Source organism: Anopheles coustani, chromosome 3, assembly GCF_943734705.1.
Source record: "Anopheles coustani chromosome 3, idAnoCousDA_361_x.2, whole genome shotgun sequence".
Classification (NCBI taxonomy): domain Eukaryota; kingdom Metazoa; phylum Arthropoda; class Insecta; order Diptera; family Culicidae; genus Anopheles; species Anopheles coustani.
Window position 1 is genome coordinate 54,389,875 of NC_071288.1, and position 19,020 is coordinate 54,408,894.

At 44.8% G+C, this 19,020-nt stretch overlaps 5 protein-coding genes across 7 annotated transcripts; 2 read left to right on the forward strand and 3 right to left on the reverse strand.

Annotated features, from left to right (window-relative positions):
- On the reverse strand, positions 1 to 2,154 carry LOC131259625 (myosin regulatory light chain, smooth muscle). Its single transcript, XM_058261165.1, has 3 exons — positions 1,984 to 2,154; positions 515 to 651; positions 1 to 184 (listed from the first exon to the last, which is right to left on the reverse strand). Exons 1-3 carry the CDS (start codon positions 2,152 to 2,154, stop codon positions 1 to 3), a joined length of 492 nt encoding a protein of 163 aa, XP_058117148.1.
- Positions 2,155 to 2,606: 452 nt separating this feature from the next.
- LOC131262931 (uncharacterized) lies at positions 2,607 to 3,308 on the reverse strand. The gene has a single exon (XM_058265037.1). The coding sequence runs from the start codon at positions 3,306 to 3,308 to the stop codon at positions 2,607 to 2,609; it is 702 nt and encodes a 233-aa protein (XP_058121020.1).
- A 1,202-nt stretch (positions 3,309 to 4,510) lies between these two features.
- On the reverse strand, positions 4,511 to 7,328 carry LOC131260256 (glutathione S-transferase D7). Its single transcript, XM_058261933.1, has 3 exons — positions 7,126 to 7,328; positions 5,079 to 5,220; positions 4,511 to 4,986 (listed from the first exon to the last, which is right to left on the reverse strand). Exons 1-3 carry the CDS (start codon positions 7,323 to 7,325, stop codon positions 4,672 to 4,674), a joined length of 657 nt encoding a protein of 218 aa, XP_058117916.1. The 5' UTR covers positions 7,326 to 7,328; the 3' UTR covers positions 4,511 to 4,671.
- A 4,906-nt stretch (positions 7,329 to 12,234) lies between these two features.
- Positions 12,235 to 16,896, forward strand: LOC131272697 (glutathione S-transferase 1). Of its 3 annotated transcripts, none has more exons than XM_058274525.1 (3): positions 12,235 to 12,748; positions 12,884 to 13,038; positions 13,753 to 14,271. In XM_058274525.1, the coding sequence occupies exons 2-3, from the start codon at positions 12,904 to 12,906 to the stop codon at positions 14,269 to 14,271; spliced, it is 654 nt and encodes a 217-aa protein (XP_058130508.1). In that variant the 5' UTR covers positions 12,235 to 12,748; positions 12,884 to 12,903. The 3 variants fall into 3 exon arrangements, with proteins under 3 accessions (XP_058130508.1, XP_058130510.1, XP_058130509.1); XM_058274527.1 differs by lacking the exon at positions 13,753 to 14,271 and adding an exon at positions 16,270 to 16,896 and having other exon boundaries at positions 12,573 to 12,748; XM_058274526.1 differs by lacking the exon at positions 13,753 to 14,271 and adding an exon at positions 14,716 to 15,332 and having other exon boundaries at positions 12,593 to 12,748.
- On the forward strand, positions 15,377 to 16,245 carry LOC131272698 (glutathione S-transferase 1-like). The gene has a single exon (XM_058274528.1). The coding sequence runs from the start codon at positions 15,694 to 15,696 to the stop codon at positions 16,144 to 16,146; it is 453 nt and encodes a 150-aa protein (XP_058130511.1). The 5' UTR covers positions 15,377 to 15,693; the 3' UTR covers positions 16,147 to 16,245.
- Positions 16,897 to 19,020: the final 2,124 nt, after the last annotated feature.

Below are 19,020 nucleotides of genomic sequence, written 5' to 3' on the forward strand. Positions count from 1 at the left end.
TCACTTGTGATCCGACTTCTGGAAGCCGGAAATGTTCTCCACAAAGTCCACGTAGTCAAGCTTCTCGAGCAGCTGGCCATCGGCGTTCAGCTGCGGTCCTCGAGTGACGACGGCATCCTCCAATGCTTCGTTCGCCTCGTCCAAACTGAATCGATCACCGTACGTCGTGATGTCGTGGATAAAACTAGAAAAGAAACGGTAGTAAAAACCAGTGGGTATACAACCCCTAATCGGAGCTTCTCGAGCTGACTCATTCATTGCACTGATCTACTGAAAACCCTTCTGGTCTGGTTTGAGTGGCGAAAAACCGTTGTCTATGCTCGCAAAAAATAGTGCAGACATAAAAAGGAAATCGCGATAACTTCAACCGGCTGCAGAACACAGCTCACATTTCACAACCCCCTCCACGGACGCGGCAGCGAAAGGGGAGCGGAAAAGTTTTTTAATTAAACCCTATCGTAAAATTTTTGGCAAACGTTTTCGCGCCCCGAGCTGACCCGGTTTCGCGACGTACCGCTCTTTGTCGATGTAGCCCGCGTTGGCCTTGTCCCACATGCGAAATGCACCGAGCATAACGTCTTGCGGGGCCAGTCCGTTGGCCCGCTGGAGAATCAATAGCAGAAACACGTCCAAGTTCAGCGGCTGCACCACCTGGGAACAGGAAAGAGACAAAAATACTTTGGGCCTGAAATTTCCCGTGGAAAGCAGAAAGCGAAATGCGAAAGAATGTCCACTGAGGAGGATGGAAAAATTTACAGATTTTAATTGAGTTCTTGTAAGCGTAAGGCGGCGAGTGTACCCAGTAGAAGTGGTTGGAAGAGTTGTCCAAGGAGGTGCCACAATTTATGCCTTTTTTGTGCTTGGAAAACTTTCCCGGTCGACGCTTATGGCCGAAATTCTAAAGAATATTTAACATTCAAATGGATTCATTTTCCGTTTCAGCTCTCGAATTCATAAGGGGCAGGGTTGGGCGGGAAGCGAGGCGGAGTTAATGGCCGAAACCGGGGCCTTCCGCTGGAACTATGCTAATGAATGTAACTCCTGTTCATTTGCAGTTTCATCCTGTGGAGTGATTTGGAGTGAAAGTGGTCTTAAAAGGGCTCAAATCAGCATTTCGCAAATTCGTTGTAAAAACGGTACTCATGCTTCGAAGATCACGATCTTAAGATAGCGTTGCTAATGTCTGTACTGCAGGATGTAAGCAGCAAGGCTGAAAAGTATTGCAATGGTGGCAACGAGTGTCAGCAAAGGAATGTTTGGAATTATGAAAATGGTTGTTAATGATAAGCAAACAAAGTTGATGTTGAAGGTGGTGGCCGATGGGGTTGGGATGTGTTTAATTGAAAAATATTTACTTCATTCCATCGTGGTCCTTTATTAACTCAAACGACCTTACACTTTTGATACCTTTTCGCAAGCAAACCAGAAAAGATCGCTCGTGGCGAGCTCTGGTTAAACTGATCAAAACTTATTTACCATCAAACTTTTTTAGTCTGAAAGGTTATTAAATCGTAGGAAAATTGGTAGCTTTATAACTACACAACATTTTTCCAGTCGCACAAAGGCTACGAGGATAGGCAATGCTAGTTCAGTGTTATAAATATGCAATATATTTGCCGACCGTTGGAATACATGATGACAAAATCAAATTGACTGACAAAATAAATGTTAATGGTGAATCAGAATAATTTTACGCACAAATAGATATGTTTTAATAGCCAAAATTGTGTATATGGTGGGGTTCAATCGGCTAAGCAAAATAGATCCGAAAAATATGAAATATTTTTATATAAAAATTTGGTTTTATTGAACAAACAGTTTTATGTAAAATGCTAGATATATCTAAGTGTTCTTAAAAAATTAAATGCAACAGAATTAACAACACTTATTAATGCAACAGGTGTGTTTCAGCAATGTGTAAAAACTAATTTTTTACGTACGTAGGAATAAAATAAATTTCTTACGTCATGGATTTGAACTTACACCATCGAACATCTTGTCGATATCGTAGTCCGACTTGTCCACACCTAGCGTCAGAAACGTATTCTTCAGGTCCTGCTCACTGATCACACCGTCCCCGTCAAGATCGAACAAACAGAACGCTTTCTTCAACTCGTACACTTTGGGTTGGTTGAGATCTTTGAGGAAATCCATCGTATCACCGTGCGGACAACACGTTCGCTCTTTGACGTATGACAGCCTGACCACAGATCCGGAGTTGCTTTTATAGTTTTCCATTCGCTCCGGAGAAGCACATTTGTATCTAAGGAGCGATCGGAGCAATATGTCTAATTGCTCCTCCGGACCACCTGTTACACGTGACAGTTTTGGTATTTGGAACAACATGTGGACTGTTTCTCATTTCTGTGGGAAAAATGCGCTCGCAGATCAGTCGAGGCTAGAATCAAGATTGTTGCAAGAACCAATGGCGCTGAAGATCTTAATTAACTGGATGTGGACTACATTTTCTCAAGATGCACATTCAAAACGTCTGACGCATGTTTGCTTCGAAGGAAGGAAGAATGATTTATTTGACGTATGGACATAAATGTTCGATGACTTAGTTGGTAAACTGTTGCTACTTTTACTGACCCTACGTGTTGGACTCAACTCGGACGCACGCCGGTGTTTGCCGCGGCCGCTGCCTTCCGCTCGGTAGCTTCCTTGACGACGTTGTTCAACCGCTGGAACCGGTCGATGGCGGTATAGAGAAATTCGGCCGCTCGCTTAACCCGTTCGGGTGTCACCTGTTCGCCGACTGTCTGCACTAGATCTTGCGCCGTCTCCTGCGCTCCGGTGAGGAACTTGGCATTGCGGAACGACAGCGTACAGAAGGGCGTGAAGAAGCAGGTGAGCGAGGTAAGGATGGTGCCGAACAGAAGCACTCCCACCGAACCAACCACTACCGACACCAGCTTTCCTACGAAGGTGACCAACGAGCGAGCGCTGGGTAGAAGTGTTCGCATGGAGGTGAAGAGCGATGGCGAATCCTTCTCGGCTGGTGCCGGGATGAGGAACCCTTCAAATCCGCCGGTCGGAATGGCGGCAAACGCGGTGGCTCCGTCGAACGGAGACGCTCCGTAGTACGTCGGATTTGCCGGATAAGGATGACCCGTGTAGGAATGCACGTACTGTTGCACCGCATCCTGCGGGAGGAATTTCTGGTACAGCGAAGGGTCGTAGGCTGGGTTCTCCAACTGGAGTGGCTTCTCCGTGGCGGTCAACGATTGCTGCTGCTGAACACTAGGATCTGATTGGGCCAGCGAAGTCCCGATCAGGACGCAAATCACCACACTGATCACGCGCATCGTTCGTTATTCTTAACAAGATGGCAAACACTTGGGAAAACACTTTTCAAAAACTTCGTCCGCCCGCGTCAACGGTCAGGATGCAACTAATCCTTGGACAAGCTATCGTCAGTCTCTCTTATAGAAACGCAGAAGTTCGTCAAGCATTCCGGTAAAGCGCAGAAGAAAGGGAATAGAAAAGGACCACTTCCAGGAAAGATAAGATTTTTCCCGAACCTGAATGATTAACACTACTTTGCAATTAGGCTAACACATCCTGCACAGGCAAAAGGTCCGATCCTTACGGCAAACGACAAATGGCAAAAAGGATGCGTTAGAATCGTAAAACATCGTCCCCCGAAGCGAAACGATAATGCGCCTAATGGACTTTCGAAAATCCGATGTGGGACGATTGTTGCAGGTGTGCGACAGATTCCGAGACCTTTTCGTCTACCGTTAGCCAAAAAGGATCAAAAACGAAGGTGATAACGGTGAGGGCAGGTAGAATGGAAAATATTTTCACTGGCTCTGCCATGTCCACAAGTGCATCTGCAACCGGGCATCCTTTTGCCTTCGTTTTGACTGACGTGATTTCATTCTTCTTAGGTGTCCTTTTACCACCTTTGCTGTAGTTGCTGAATGCTTTCACACTGTCCTGAATGTCACGAACGGCGCACCAAGTGTTAAGCGTCTCAAAACCCGTGGTGCACTATTGCAAGCCAGCGAAGGAACGGTGAAGCCAACTAACCCGCTCGTATTCATTCCGTTTCTTTCCCATCCGGTGATGTTTCATTCCGAAAGATGTCCTTAAGATGTTGTCTACCTGGCACGTTTTGTTGTTTTTTTGCAAAGTTTAATATTTCTTTTAAGGTCTGTTGGTGTTCGTTATCGTGTATCAAGGACTTTTTTGGTTTGTCCCCTTTAATGCAGCAAGAAAAGTGGATTAACTTTTCTGTACAAGGTTTATCTTTTTTTACGATCGTTCGTGTTACGATCCACTCTGCCAAATGAGTAATGATCGAAGAAGATCAAGCAATTAAGAACATTTGTCTTTTTTCCCTTGATTTGTAAAAATCATGTTCTTTGGTTTTGTTCTACTTATGGCCTATTTTGCTTCTGGTATATTTCGCCCCAAACAAAATATGCACCGTGTAAGATATATCGTTAAACTGCGTTTATTTATTAGCATTATTTTCCTACAAATCACCATTTCTATAAGCGCAACCAAAAGATAAATTTCGGTTTTGGTCTACTCTACAGTCCATTCAGTTCCTTTGGTAAAATGGTATGTTTAGTTCAGTGTGGTTTGTTGTTGTTTTACATCTAACATAAAAATCAAAGTTTATCGACGGACCTAAGGCACGGGTGCGTTCCGGACGGAGCGCTACTGCTTGAGTTTCGACCGGAAGAGGCCCGCTAGCGTCTCCGCGCCCGCCTCATTGATCTCCTTGTAACCGTGCGGTTCGAGTTCGTCCTTACACTTCTGCAACCAAGCACGGACCTTCGGGTACGGCAGCAGATCGAACTGGAATGCTTCGATTTGCGAAACCGTGATGCACAGCGCGACGTCCGCTATCGTGAAATGGTTCGCCGCCGACCAGTGGAACTGTTTGAGCATCGCCTCGAACCAACCGAGCGCTTCGGCCAGTTTCGCTTTTTTGGTCTGGTCGAGATGTGCTCCGAGCTGAATTGTTGGGAACTGGAAGAAAATAGAGAAAGAAAAAACACAGTAAAACACAAGAAGATGATAGTCGAGATTAATTTGTTTTATGTATGTTATGCCAAGCTTACGTAATAGTCGACGACGCGCTGGTAAAGTGTTCCCAAATCGAAATGTAAGCGCTGATCGACGATCGCACGTGAACGGAAGTCCTTTGGGTAGAGGTTTTCATCCTTTCCGTACGCTGATACAAGATACGACAGAATAACTCGGCTGAAATAAGAAAATTAGTTTAACGAGTCACTGCATTGTTTGGCGTTTTTAATTGAGTAAAGAATATCATCAGTAGTTTAATTGGAGTCTCTATGAATCAGTTTCATAACAGTATGTATGGTTGCACATGCGATTCCTTTTTCCCGTTTTTACCCCGTTTTATTTTATAAGCCAAACCAGGGCTTTTTAAAATGCCATTATCATATTTGTTTTCTTTTTCTTTTACACTACGTTTTTATTAGAAAACTATGATTATGTGGATTCTACAAAATGAAAGTTGATAATCAAGTTTATTTCAAATAGCAAGATAATTAGTTCATATCAAACCATACAATGGAATTAAACTAATGGCAGTAAAGTTTTAAAAAAGTACTAACAACAATTGTGAGTTTAAGTAAAACCACACAAAATCATTTTTTCAACTTCAAAGGCTTTACATAAAATCAGTAAAAAGCTTCAAAGGGGCTTCTGATAAATAATGTGTTGCACTTTCCCAACAATTTCCCACAGAGATCCTCACAGAGATGAGAAACAGTCCACATGTTGTTCCAAATACCAAAACTGTCACGTGTAACAGGTGGTCCGGAGGAGCAATTAGACATATTGCTCCGATCGCTACTTAGATACAAATGTGCTTCTCCGGAGCGAATGGAAAACTATAAAAGCAACTCCGGATCTGTGGTCAGGCTGTCATACGTCAAAGAGCGAACGTGTTGTCCGCACGGTGATACGATGGATTTGCCCAACAATTTTCTCAACAATAAAATTTCATTGTAATAGAAATTAGAATAAATAGATATTATTCATTGCTTAATCTGTTTGAAATAACTGTCAGTAAACCAAAGTGAAATTAAATTTGAAATTAAATAAAAGATTTATACACAGCTCTTCAGGTAAGGAGAACGAAACTATAATTGTCAACAACCGTCATCGGTTGATGTAACGTTGTAATATGTTTGCTGCGTTGTAAGGCATAATGTTCGCAAAAATGTTGTATTTCAAAATTATTCCTTATTTTGTAGAAATCAAAAATCAAAAATTATTCAAACAAATCTTTAGTTAACAAAAACCGAATCTAACAAGTTGAATTTTTGTGTAACTTCTCATGCGCTATTTAAATGTATGTCTCTATTGCATCGAAAGCAATTAATCTGTTGTAGATAAATAAGTATGCAAACAGAAATCAGACACCACCACTAATCATACATGCGATGTTGATTTTTCAATTGCACTTTTCGCGACTTCATGCTAAAAGCATTAATCATTTCCAGCTATTTGTCCATTCCGCCACAATGAATGTTTCACTATATCTCTACATTAGGTCTGATTACGGGAAAAAAACTATATCTTCGTGATGTCCAGCCGCATCTCTGTGTAGAATGAATAAATGTATAACCCATTTATCATAATTTTCGCTGGACAAAAGAAACAAAAATAACCGCACGCTCCGGCAGCTGCACGAGCTGGCTATTAAGCGGCCAGCCTAGCAGGTGCAACGCTTTCGTCGGAACGGAAAAACATTTCCCCCGGATTGTGTCATTGATTTTCGCCGGTGTCACTTTCCCACGCTGCTCGTAACGGCGCCGACCAGGGAGCGAAAACACGTGCGTTGCACGGAAATAGAACCGTTGGCGTGCGGTTGCTGCGGTCGGAAAATCCAATAAACGTGCGCGGTGCGTGGAACGGGCCGAAATTTTGCCTCAAAATCGGGCGCCCGTTAACGACGAAAGGCCCGTTGACATTATCCACAAATAATAAGAAAAACACATCACGCACTTTGCGCAACCGACGGCCGAAGTTTACGCCTAGTTGCGTCCTTGTAAGAGCACCGATTTTCCTAGCCCTAGTTTCCCCCGTCTCTCCATTGCTGGAAAGGGCAGGAAAATCGATTCGCTTCCGCCTTACCTCTCCCACAGCACCAGACCGTGGTCGTCCAGCGTCGGTATGCAGTGCTGCGGGTTCATTTCGACAAAGTTCGGCTTCAGCTGCTCGCCTTCGGCGACGTTCAGGACCTTCAGCTCCAGCTCCACGCCAATCATCTTGGCCAGCAGCAGCACCGAACGGCACGGTGGCGATGGTGGCAGATAGTACAGCACCGGCGTCATCGGACCGCGCCTGGGGAGGAGCGAAAGAAAAAGACAGAGAGACAGAGACAGATGAAAAATGCCCAAAATAACGCCCAGCCACAGAAGGTTCTAATAAAACATTAAACACCAGCTGGGTCACTCGGTCAGCAGGGGAAAGCGAGCGATTCCCCAACGATTTGGCGACACGAATGCCACGCAAGGATTAAATTAACGACCAGAACAACACCAGCGAACCGGTCGTGGTCGGACGGCATGGAAATGGATGGAGGCTCGTCGATGGGAACGACCACACTAGCACGCACCCTGCTAATCACCCAATTAACATTTCCGATTACCGTTTCCGTTCGGGCGGTCCGGCACTTACTTGACAAATTTGGATTGGATCACGGCAACACTTTCGATGCAGTTACCCAGCTTGACGGGTGGTTCGGTATCTTCCTTCGGCAGCTATCAAACGCCAACTATGGCCCAGTCCTCCCACGCGGACTGCTGTGAACCGATCGAAAGGTCAGGAAAACCCCGTTCCCGGCAGCGATGGAATGTTCAGAGGCGCCTCCGGTACACTACTGGAACGTTTTTGCACGGTCTCTCCAACCGGTACATTTGCACCGTTACGCACCAACGTGACCTTTGGGACTACAGGGCGGTATCGAGCACTGAGGAGCCAAAAGCCCGTGATTCACTGTAGGCAACCGTGAAGCCGAACAAATACGACTACACAGAGAGAGAGAGAGGTGAAACGCAGAGGCTCCCGCTTTTCCGAAGCTTTTCCGACCAACCGCACGGAGTACCAGAAGTGTGGCAAGCAGCGGTTCCTTCGAATGGCTGCCAGATTCGGTGGTTACGCTTCGGTTGCGCTTCTGCTGGATACTTTGTCCGCTATCAAAACTAGTCTCACTCAAACCTTGGGCTTCCTAGCGCGAGGGTAAAGACCTGGAACCAGCAGTTTCGACGGATGGACGACGGCTTTTCCCTCTCCGATAACAACACTCGGCGGACGATGGCACGGAACTAAAAGCGGGCATGTGGGCACGATCGTTCCAGTGCATCTATGTTGTAGCTACTGCGTTGCGATGGCATAGATTGCAACAGTACAGAGGACATGATGGGTTCCGTCCCAGGAAGGAAAGGAGGACGAGCGCCCTGTGCACGTGCATATGCGGTTGGTCCGGTCGGGCCTTCCAAATCAGAACAGTCGCGGTGCCGGAAGAAAAGGAAAGCATAACATGTCCCCCATGGGGCGGGGGTTGGAGGCGTTACTATGGCATGGTGTTTTGTTATGGTACGTCAAGGTCCAACCCCGTTGCCTAGGCGTACGCGAACGTTCGCTACGTTTTCAAACGTGTTCGTCATCGTTCGCAACGATCGGTGGACCTTGTCGTCACAACTAAAAGATTTTTAAGGGTTATTTACACGACTTTCCGTACTATGGCGAGCGATAGTGCAATGGGATGTGAACATTAATTAAATATGTGGGAAAAATTTAAATAATATCAATTGCATGCAGAAATAGATGATAAATTGAAAGTAATTTTCTATTTTAAAGATGTACACTATTTCCCCGTAATTGCTTAAGCGACAAAAAATCGACAAAAAACATTACATGTATGTTAATGTTATATGCACGTTAATAAATAAGTTTAGAATAAACAAGTTGCGTAAGATTAGTTGAAAAGCATGTGTGTGCGATTTCTATGAACTTGTATAAATAGGTTATAATGGTGAGTTTTTAACGGTTGCCAATGTAAGCAAAAAATAGCAAGATGTAAGATAATGTTATATCTTATATCGCAAAGAAATCATATAGCAATATAGAATAAACTGTATATAAAACATTATTTCATGTTGCAGCAAGAACCTTTCAAACTAGTGCCTTTGTTAAAAAAATGTTCTTTTAGAAAAAATGTGTTTCTAATATCATCACTCAGATCGGTATACACGAACCTTAAGAATCCAACAGAATATAGCACAAAGGAAATGCCCCTGATGCATTACGTCACCGATGTAACCTAGCAGAGGGCTAGTACTACATATTGCGCTTCATGACGAACAAAAATTAAAGTAATCATTAGATTGCGGTAATTATATTATTTCTAAGAGACAATCTCGTTTACAACGTAATGAAGGGGATCTTTTGTTTCGGAAATAAGCACTTATCAACGGCGGAAGTGCAGTATGTACCAGCAAACAAGCATGCAACGTATGGTAAAAGTTGCATTCTAGTTTGCCTGCAATCATTAAGGGAATGCGGGGCAAGATGCCCTACTTGAGCAAGATGTACCGCCATAATTTAAGGTATTGTAAGAGTTAAAATTATATTTCATCTGTATTTTCATATCATAGATGTACAGGATTTGAAAACGTAAAACTTTTGCCCTGTTAGAAGGGCTACCTTCAAGGATGAAGTAAATATAAAAGTTATGCCAAGGTGGTGGGTATAGAAGGTCATAAAAAGATTGATAAACATTTTCAATCACTCTTCGGAAATCAGCAATTCAAACTGTCTTTCGAATACTGCACCACAAAATTTAAACCAATGTGTTCAACATCGGACTGTTTACTTGTGTTTGTAAAAACCAAAAGAGCCTTTGAAAACCTTGCTTAACTATAAATTGATAAATTTCATGTGCTTTTTCAAATTCTTTATGTTTTCCTTGAATGGAGAGAAAGAAATGTTTTTCGCCTAACGGGAGCATGTTGCCCCACATTACCTTATATTGCATGCAATGTTTTAAATCAAATGATGATGTGTTGAGCTAATGATGCACACCACGTAAAGAAAAAGCTGTTTGGGTGTTAGGAGGAAAATGCTTCGTCATGATGTTTAAACCGAGTTTTGGCAACACCGAGAATATTCTACAGAACATTTACTAAGGTCAGTGTGAGTATGAGTTTGCAAAAATCACGAGCTTATCTGCATGAAATCACCAAAATTTTACATTCCGTAGCTTTTGCTGCGTAAAAATTAATAGATACACACCTGCAATATGTAATGTAATATTCAATATTTTAACAGATTCCCTCCGGTTCATATTATGGCTCATTCAATTTACATTAAAATAGTTTACACATAAAAGAAGATTATCGAACAACCGTTTTCATTTCATTTTCAATATTATATTATTTTTTGTGAATAATCTTTGTTTGAATTTAAGTACATAATTGCATGAATAAAACTACAGCTTATGCCTCAAAAATAATTTGTAAATTACCCTGTAATTAATACATACTTTTGCATATGTTTGAGTAAAGTTATATGGTGAAGTAAAGTACAGTCCAATATATAAAATGCAAATGTTACATTGAATTTAGCAAAATGAAACTCAAAGGAGTCTCACCATTAAAAGTTTTATCCCCACTGTTTGAACAAAACCTCTACATTTGTATTGCGTAAATCAATGTTTTTACTACGGCACAAATGAGTTACAGCGAAATGCATTAATTTTCAGCTTTTTACAATCAAATCAGAATAATCGGAGTGGAGATAATGCAATAGGGGAGTGTACGTATATTGAAAAAATATGAATAGCAACAAGATAGAATTTCTTTATTCTTAACTCAGTGTAGTGGTGCTTATTTTATTTTTTCGATCACTTAAAGAAGTTCTATTCGTAGGAAAGCATGTAAAGATATGAAATGAATACGCCTTGATGAGTGAGCCAAAACTTTATGTTGGAATCTCCATGCTGCGTCATCCATTATGCATATGTTAGTCACTGCAGACAATGCCATTCATCTGCCGGGATGAGTAAACATTTTCGGTCGCCAACAAACTGTTTCCATATGAAACCGATAAGAAAAATTAATTCTCGAAGTATGAAACATATTGATTCCCGCGTGTTGCAATTCTGTTATTATTGAAAACGATTCGTTTGTAAGCTCCAATGGAAACGAATTCCATTCCAAGCGTTGCGTGACTCCCGGTTCAAGCTACATACTGGACGGGGTGAACAAGGGCTACAATTAATGTAACGTTATTTTTTCTGCTCTGTTAAACACGACGCACAATTTCGGGGCAAAAGGTTGGTGTTGGTGTGCGACGAGATCGTGTCGGGGTAGGCGTCATCTAACAACTCCGCCACGGCGGTCTGGTGAACCGCCATCACGGAAGGGTCAACCTGTTTCCATTCCACTTGTCACGTAAATGCCTACGCCAAGCGAACGACATCGCGCTCGACGTCGAGTGAAAGTGAAACTTACTCTCTCAAGGTCTTGATTCGGAAACTAAACTCAACAGTCGGTTTTTGTCGCGTTGGGCGAGAATTAGAATGCTGATTAACGGATTGGAAGCCTGTTAAGGAAAGCCATCGTTTACAGAAAACTTCTTCATTTAAGGCGTCTCTAGACAATTCTAGGCACGCAACAGCTTTCGGTTTAGCGCTCCAGAAGCGAACTCGTGAAAGAAACTGCCAAACAAATTATGAGCTAACGCGGGGGCATGACTTGCCATATTTCCTACATTCGCCGGTAGCACCTAGGACTGAGTGGGGGACTCCATAGTGGGAGCATGGGGAGAAGGCACGTAAATCCGTAGCTTCTATCGCGTTGGTGTGTGGTGTCGCTCTCGGTTGAACGAGTTGAGCTAAACCAGTGGAGACGCCAAAAGGCCGGCTCCAAGCGTGTCCAATGCTAGCAAGAGCGAATTGGCAGGCAAGCGCGCGATGAAAACAGCGAGAAAGACAAGACGATGAGATGTTGTACCTTATCTTCTGGACGTTTCGTAGGCCGTATGCACAACCACAGACGCACGCAACGGTTGCCAAAAGAAGGAACCGTTTTTTTTGCCAACCGCCACACATCGTGCTTGGCGTCGACTATCTCCGTGTTGGGTGTGCCGGCTCCATACATAGCCGTGTCTTCCGGTGATGCCGGAACTGGCTCGAAATAGAGAAGTGCATCTCGACGCCGATGGTCGATAAGAGGTCGGGACAGTTCAGTGCACAATGTACAGTGAACGTTCTGAACTTGGTGCGCCCACCGGGAATGTTCCATCGTTTTTTGTAACAAAACAACAGATATTTGCTCGGGTCCAATATTTGAGACCGCTGAAGCGCGACACTCACACCATCTCGCGAGAGGCAAGATATTTTTTGTTTGCGCATAGCCCTCGTCGTCATCTTTGAGCGAAGAAGAAATAGGAGGTTGGTGGCCGCTCCGGGGGAGCCCGGGTCCACGGAACGACGAGAGTTTGGGGATCGGCAGACACAGACACGACCAAACGGCCGGTTCGGTTCTCGCGTGTACGGACAACGATCGAACGACGGGTCGCGTTCACAGAAACACAGCAACCGACGCTTGTTATATCTCGCCGGGCACGCCATCAACCGGCGTCAGTATTGCTGAACTCTTCGCCGGTTGAGGATCGTAGCAACTTGCTTCGTGCGCCAGTTTTGCCTACCGTGTTAACTTTGTGTTGTACGTTTTTTTCCCGCATCTGTGTGGTGAGTGAACAAACTCTGCAAGCGCAGTGAAGTGTTAATTGATTGATTTTCAAGCTCTATCCGGAATTTGCCAGTGTCGAAAATTGTCTTCCAAAAAGTAACCGGTTGCTTATTTTCTTCCCTCCGTCGTGGTAGATTCATCTAAAACGAAAGCTATGGATTTCTACTACCTTCCCGGATCTGCCCCGTGCCGTGCCGTCCAGATGACGGCGGCCGCCGTTGGCGTCGACCTGAACCTGAAGCTCACCAACCTGATGGCGGGCGAGCACATGAAGCCGGAATTCCTGAAGGTAAGTGCTTGCCATCTGCATCCCAAATTCATTACTTTCCCGTTTGCCGTCGCATGTCTCCTGTGTGTGTTTGTGTGCCTTGAATCACTTGCCGGGAAAACCGTTTTTCCGTTTTCCACAGCGTTTATGTGTGCATGAGTTTACTGTGTTCCATTTCTGTTTCGTGCTCTAACGTTAAAGTGTGCCCATGGAAAAATCAATTTCGTTCCATCCGTTCGCCCTTCGACGGAGAGGAGTAGGCGAAGCGGTGGTGAACAAAAAATCATTAAAAAGAGAATGGCGTACCGACGCCCCTTGAGGCACAACGTTTGGTAGCGCCGGTTACCAAGCCAACGCGGCCGAACAATTGAACGCGCCATCTTTGATTCCGCCATTTATTTCACTCCAGCCATTGCATTCCACCCGACCGTTTGGACTTGCGGCGTACTTTGGAATTTATCGTTGCAAATAATGCATGTTGTGCCGCGAGTTGGAGCGCGGGATTTGATCAGATCATTTATCTCGTGTGGGTTTCGCACACTATCGCTTGTGTTTGTACCCTCCACGATCGTCGTGTCGTATATGTCACGAGCACGATCAACGCCATCGGTGTCGCCACTCATCAGCTCCAGGATGGAAGGAGGGGGTTACGATTTGCATGATATTTCCTGTGCAAAATGACGTTGCTTTAACATGACGAGCGTTTTTGCGCCTGTTTCGCCTTCACCGGCACAGATTAACCCCCAGCACACCATACCGACGCTGGTCGAAAAGGATGGCTTTGCTCTCTGGGAATCGCGTGCTATACAGATCTATCTGGTGGAAAAGTACTGCCCCGATGCCACCGTTCGGGAGGCCCTCTACCCGTCCGACCCGAGACGCCGTGCCATTGTCCACCAGCGACTCTTCTTCGATGTGGCCGTCCTCTACCAGCGGTTTGCCGAGTACTACTATCCGCAGATATTTGGCCAGAAACTACCGGCCGATCCTGCTCGCCTCCGCTCGATGGAACAAGCGCTCGAGTTTCTCAACACGTTTCTCGAGGGCGAGCAGTTCGTGGCCGGTGGCGACAAGCCGACGATCGCGGATTTCAGCATTCTCGCCTCGATCGCAACGTTCGAGGTGGCCGGATATGATCTGGCCCGCTTTGAAAACATCTACCGGTGGTACGAGCAGACGAAAAAGATTACCCCTGCAGCCGATAAGAACGCCGAGGGGGCCAAAATCTTTGGGCTGTACTTTACGAAGAAATAGTTGTCCTATCCACACGTGCGGTAGGAGCTGATAAGGGAGGATTCACTGCAATAGCAGCAGCAGCAGCAGCTACGACTCATCTTATCACAATTTGTTGCCACTAATTACCCGACCGTTGCCATTCTCTTCTTCGTCTTTTTTCGATGCTACCAAATTTTATGACATCCCCTATCAGCTTGTTATTTTGATTTTTTTCGCAAAATTGTTTTCACCTCCTCTTGATATCAAAATTCATATTTTCCGTTTGATTAACGATGATCCCTTTGTTCTGTTCCTCTTTGTTTTATTTTTGGCTCTTATCTCCTCCCGATTCTGTGTGTTTGATCCCTTCCAATGAATCGAAATTTTCCTTAAACTATGTGTCCCCCTTGTTCCAATTGTGTCTATCCTTCTGATCGTTCCATTGAAACCATATACCACAATCCTACTCCAAACCCTGATTAGATTAACCCACAACACTGCATTCCGACGCTGGTCGACAACGGGTTCGCGCTGTGGGAGTCGCGCGCCATTTTAACGTACCTGGCAGAGAAGTACGGCAAGGACGACAAGCTGTACCCGACGGATCCGCAGAAGCGCGCCGTCGTCAACCAGCGCCTGTACTTCGACATGGGCACGCTGTACCAGCGCTTCGCCGATTACTACTATCCGCAGATCTTCGCCAAGCAGCCGGCGAACCCGGAGAACGAGAAGAAGATGAAGGATGCCGTCGACTTCCTCAATACGTTCCTCGAGGGGCAGAAGTATGTCGCCGGGGACTCGCTTACCGTCGCGGACTTGAGCATACTGGCCACGGTGTCCACGTACGATGTGGCCGGGTTCGAGCTAGCCAAGTACCCGAACGTGGTTGCCTGGTACGAGAACATCCGCAAGGAAGCACCGGGAGCCGCGATCAACCAGGCCGGCATTGAGGAGTTCAAGAAGTACTTCGAGAAGTGATCATACCAAACACTACCAAAACAACTTGCCACAGTCCAGTGGAGCTGGTCTGATGCGTTCGTGTATGCATTTCTTGTGGTTTAATAACTAATAAATTATCCACCCTGTTTTATTTTGTTAAATCCAGCTGAATTTTTATAACAAATTGATTCCTGTTTGACAAACTCGAAGGAACGATTTTTTGCATGTTTTTTTTTGTTCCGTTAATTCCTCTTTATTGAATTAAGAGGAAAAACCAACAGGTTTGGTTCAGGTTGAAAATAGTTTGTTCAAGTTCTTTCGTAGATCCGGAGTTTTATAAAACGACTTAAAGAAATTAATCCTAAAACCTGACTGAATCCTTGCCATCCAACGGTGACGGCAGAAAATAAAATATCTTTTCCCTGTCGCTGGTTTTGTCGATCGAAATTGCAGCTCAATCCACAGCACTGCGTCCCGACGCTCGTAGACGGTGATTTTTCCCTCTGGGAGTCCCGTGCCATCATGTGCTATCTGGTGGAAAAGTACGGTGGAAAATCGCAGGCTGCATCGCAACTACTTCCAGTCGATCCGCAACGACGTGCCACCGTCAACCAGCGGCTCTACTTCGACATGGGAACGCTGTACCAGCGGTTCGGTGATTACTACTATCCGCAGATCTTCGAGGGAGCTCCGGCCAACGAGGCAAACTACGCGAAAATTGCCGAGGCCTTGGAGTTTCTTAACGTATTTCTTGAGGGCGAACGGTTTGTGGCCGGCGGGAATGGGTTCTCGCTGGCGGATATTAGCGTCTACGCGACGCTGACCACGTTCGAGGTGGCTGGGTACGATTTCAGCGGTTATGCAAATGTTTTGCGTTGGTACAAGAGTATGGCGGAGTGCATTCCCGGTGCGGAAACAAATCGCGGTTGGGCGGAAGCGGCACGGCCGTTTTTCGAGAAGGTTAAAAAGTGTTGATCAGAACATGGTTAGCGTTAGAGCACGAAAATAAATCACCACAGTGGCGAGACGGGAAAATAGAACCAATCCGGTGTGTTTCTGGAATGCGATCATTACCTTTTATTCTGAATCCAATTGCAGCTCAACCCCCAGCATACCATCCCGACGTTGGTCGACAATGGGTTCTCTCTGTGGGAGTCGCGCGCGATCCAGATTTACCTGGCGGAGAAGTACGGCAAGGACGACAAACTGTACCCCAAGGATCCGCAAAAGCGCGCCGTCGTCAACCAGCGTCTGTTCTTTGACATCGGCACGCTGTACCAGCGTTTCGCCGATTACCACTATCCGCAGATCTTCGCCAAGCAGCCGGCAAACCCGGAGAACGAGAAGAAGATGAAGGATGCCGTCGGCTTCCTGAACACGTTCCTCGAGGGCCAAGAGTATGCCGCCGGAAACGATCTGACCATCGCCGATCTGAGCTTGGCCGCCACGATTGCCACCTACGAGGTGGCCAGCTTCGACTTCACCCCGTACCCGAATGTGCAGGCTTGGCTGGCGCGCTGCAAAGCGAACGCCCCCGGATACGAGCTGAACCAGGCCGGTGCCGATGAATTCAAGGCAAAGTTCCTGTCCTAAAGATAGAGAGAAAAGAAGAGAGGGAGGGAGAGAGAAACGTAGGCCTAGGCTTTCGTGAAAACCGGATCGACGGATCGTAGGCGACGGCGTATCGAAATAAACCTACATCACAGATGCCTTTTAACACATAAATCTCAGCATTGCGTTCAGGGTTGCATTCAAGATATCACATGATCGGGGGGTGGGGAAGCAATTATGTTAGAAGGAATGGAATGCAGCTCAGACCAACCAACCTCTCCAGCTCGTGGAACCGCATGTCGCTAGGAAATAATTATACCAATGTATTCGCTACTGGACCACAATTCCGGTTTTGCCCTCGTTTTTCTTTACCTTGGACGCAGTTTCTTTTTCACTTGTTCGACGAACGCTCTCGATTTCTTCAGATAATGGTTTCCCTCGGTGATACCCTTTGGGCTGAAGAGTGCATTGCGATACAATGAATCGGATGAGCTTAACGGAACGACTAGTTTTCATAACCGTTAGTTGTTTGTCATCAAGGGGATTTTTGGAAGCAGAAAGTTACAAAACAGATTGTACAAAAATCACAGACAGAGGAAGCAGCCCAGAGCATTCAAGAGGTTTTGAGGTGATTTGTTTGTGAGTTTACTTTTGAATGAATGAAACTGAAGAATATGAAAATGTGACAATGATCCAGCTTATCTGAATTGTGGTTTGATGCATAAAAGATGTGGCATGATTTTTACGTAAAATTATGAGATTATTGCCCAGCTTAAATTAAAGAGATCAGTGTAAAGATTTTATTGAAGAAGAGTAACATTCTCATATTAGTTTAAGGAAAGTGGAAATGGATTAGCAAAAGTAATGTCCTGCACATTTACAAATATAGTAGTTTTGCTGAACATTTTTCGTACTTTTTCTTTTTCAAACATTTCTCAATTAAAAATTTTTAAACGACTTAAAAAAAAAGTTGAATTAAAAAGTAAAAAAAAATCCTTAGCCCTCTTAGAACGCTCAATTTACCTCTGGCAAAAATGTTCACCCAAGCGATGAAAGCAGAAAAAAGTTTATGATAATTCAAGAACTGTTAAAATAAATAAACTTCAAGAGCTGTTGTTATGAAACTGTGGGCTGTGGATCAGTGCTAGAAAAAGTAATTGATGATCAGAGACATAAGCATAGCTTTTCTTGCATATGTCTTCAAATTTTAACGTTTATATAAGTTTCCAAAAAGTTGCATGTTTGTGAATTATCGAATGAAAGTAAATGAACTGCGTTTTGCTGAAGAAAACGTCGCCTTCACGTAATTCTTAGTTTTGATTTGGATAAAATAAAAATATTGATTCACTAACATATAATAAAGGGATCAGTTTAATGGGTTTTATTGAACAAAGGAAAATTTTCAGAAGTTTGAGAAAATAATGTCCTTAACGTTTTAAAATATAGTAATAATGTTTAAAATTGTGTTTACTTTTCAAATACTGACAAAACGGACTTTTTTAGATTTAAAACTAATGAAAAGCTTTTTTATTAAATAGAAAAAATATCAATAAGTATATTTGTTTATAAAAGTAATAGAAAACTCAACTGTGGACACTCTTGGAAAGTTATTGATGATTTACAATTAAATAAACGAACTGAACAACATTTGAAATAAGTCAAATCTAAAACATTTAAAAAAGATAATTCTGAATTTGGATTCTTCGTGCCGGGTGGGGTACCTTCTTGGTGGGACATGATCCGGCATCCTCATGAGCGCATTGCCACCGGCAGGATGTCCGGCTCGCTTTACGGCTCAGCTCGTGGTTCATCCTTCTTCTCCACACGCCCTGCTCACCACCAAAGATAGACCGGAGAACGCGCCCCACGAAGACGACCTCACCGTGCCAGGCAGAACACCGCGAGAAGCGTCATCGCTGGCTACTCAGCCCGTCTTAGCGGTGCAGCGCTGGATGGCGGAACACCAGTTGTCCCTTGTGCTGCAGAAGACGGATATGGTCATGGTGAGTAGCGTCCGGAAAGGACACCCGAAAGTGCCGGTTCGCGTCGGGAGCTCCGTTCTGCGATCCAAACGCCACATCCGCTATCTCGGCGTGCAGCTGGAGGACAACCTGTCCATGTTGAGGCGGTCTTCTGGAATTCCATGTTGAGGCGGTTACCGAGAAAACGACACGGATCAGCCAGGCCCTGGGTTTCCTTGTAAAGAACCACGGCGGACCGTCCAGCATTCGACGACGTCGGTGATGCGGTACGCGGCCCCGGTTTGGTGAAGGGCGACGGAGCTGCAACCGGCGTAGG

Bases quoted from the DNA above. Each gene is read 5' to 3' on its own strand.
- LOC131272698 (XM_058274528.1), top strand. From the start codon at position 15,694: ATGTGCTATCTGGTGGAAAAGTACGGTGGAAAATCGCAGGCTGCATCG.
- LOC131262931 (XM_058265037.1), bottom strand. From the start codon at position 3,308: ATGCGCGTGATCAGTGTGGTGATTTGCGTCCTGATCGGGACTTCGCTG.
- LOC131260256 (XM_058261933.1), bottom strand. From the start codon at position 7,325: ATGACGCCGGTGCTGTACTATCTGCCACCATCGCCACCGTGCCGTTCG. The intron at 5,221-7,125 runs GTAAGGCGGAAG...TTCTTATTTCAG, and splicing joins GGTCTGGTGCTGTGGGAGAG to CCGAGTTATTCTGTCGTATC. The intron at 4,987-5,078 runs GTAAGCTTGGCA...ATTTTCTTCCAG, and splicing joins AGCGCGTCGTCGACTATTAC to TTCCCAACAATTCAGCTCGG.
- LOC131259625 (XM_058261165.1), bottom strand. From the start codon at position 2,154: ATGGATTTCCTCAAAGATCTCAACCAACCCAAAGTGTACGAGTTGAAG. The intron at 652-1,983 runs GTAAGTTCAAAT...TCCTGTTCCCAG, and splicing joins TCGACAAGATGTTCGATGGT to GTGGTGCAGCCGCTGAACTT. The intron at 185-514 runs GTACGTCGCGAA...TTTCTTTTCTAG, and splicing joins GGCTACATCGACAAAGAGCG to TTTTATCCACGACATCACGA.
- LOC131272697 (XM_058274525.1), top strand. From the start codon at position 12,904: ATGGATTTCTACTACCTTCCCGGATCTGCCCCGTGCCGTGCCGTCCAG. The intron at 13,039-13,752 runs GTAAGTGCTTGC...TCACCGGCACAG, and splicing joins TGAAGCCGGAATTCCTGAAG to ATTAACCCCCAGCACACCAT.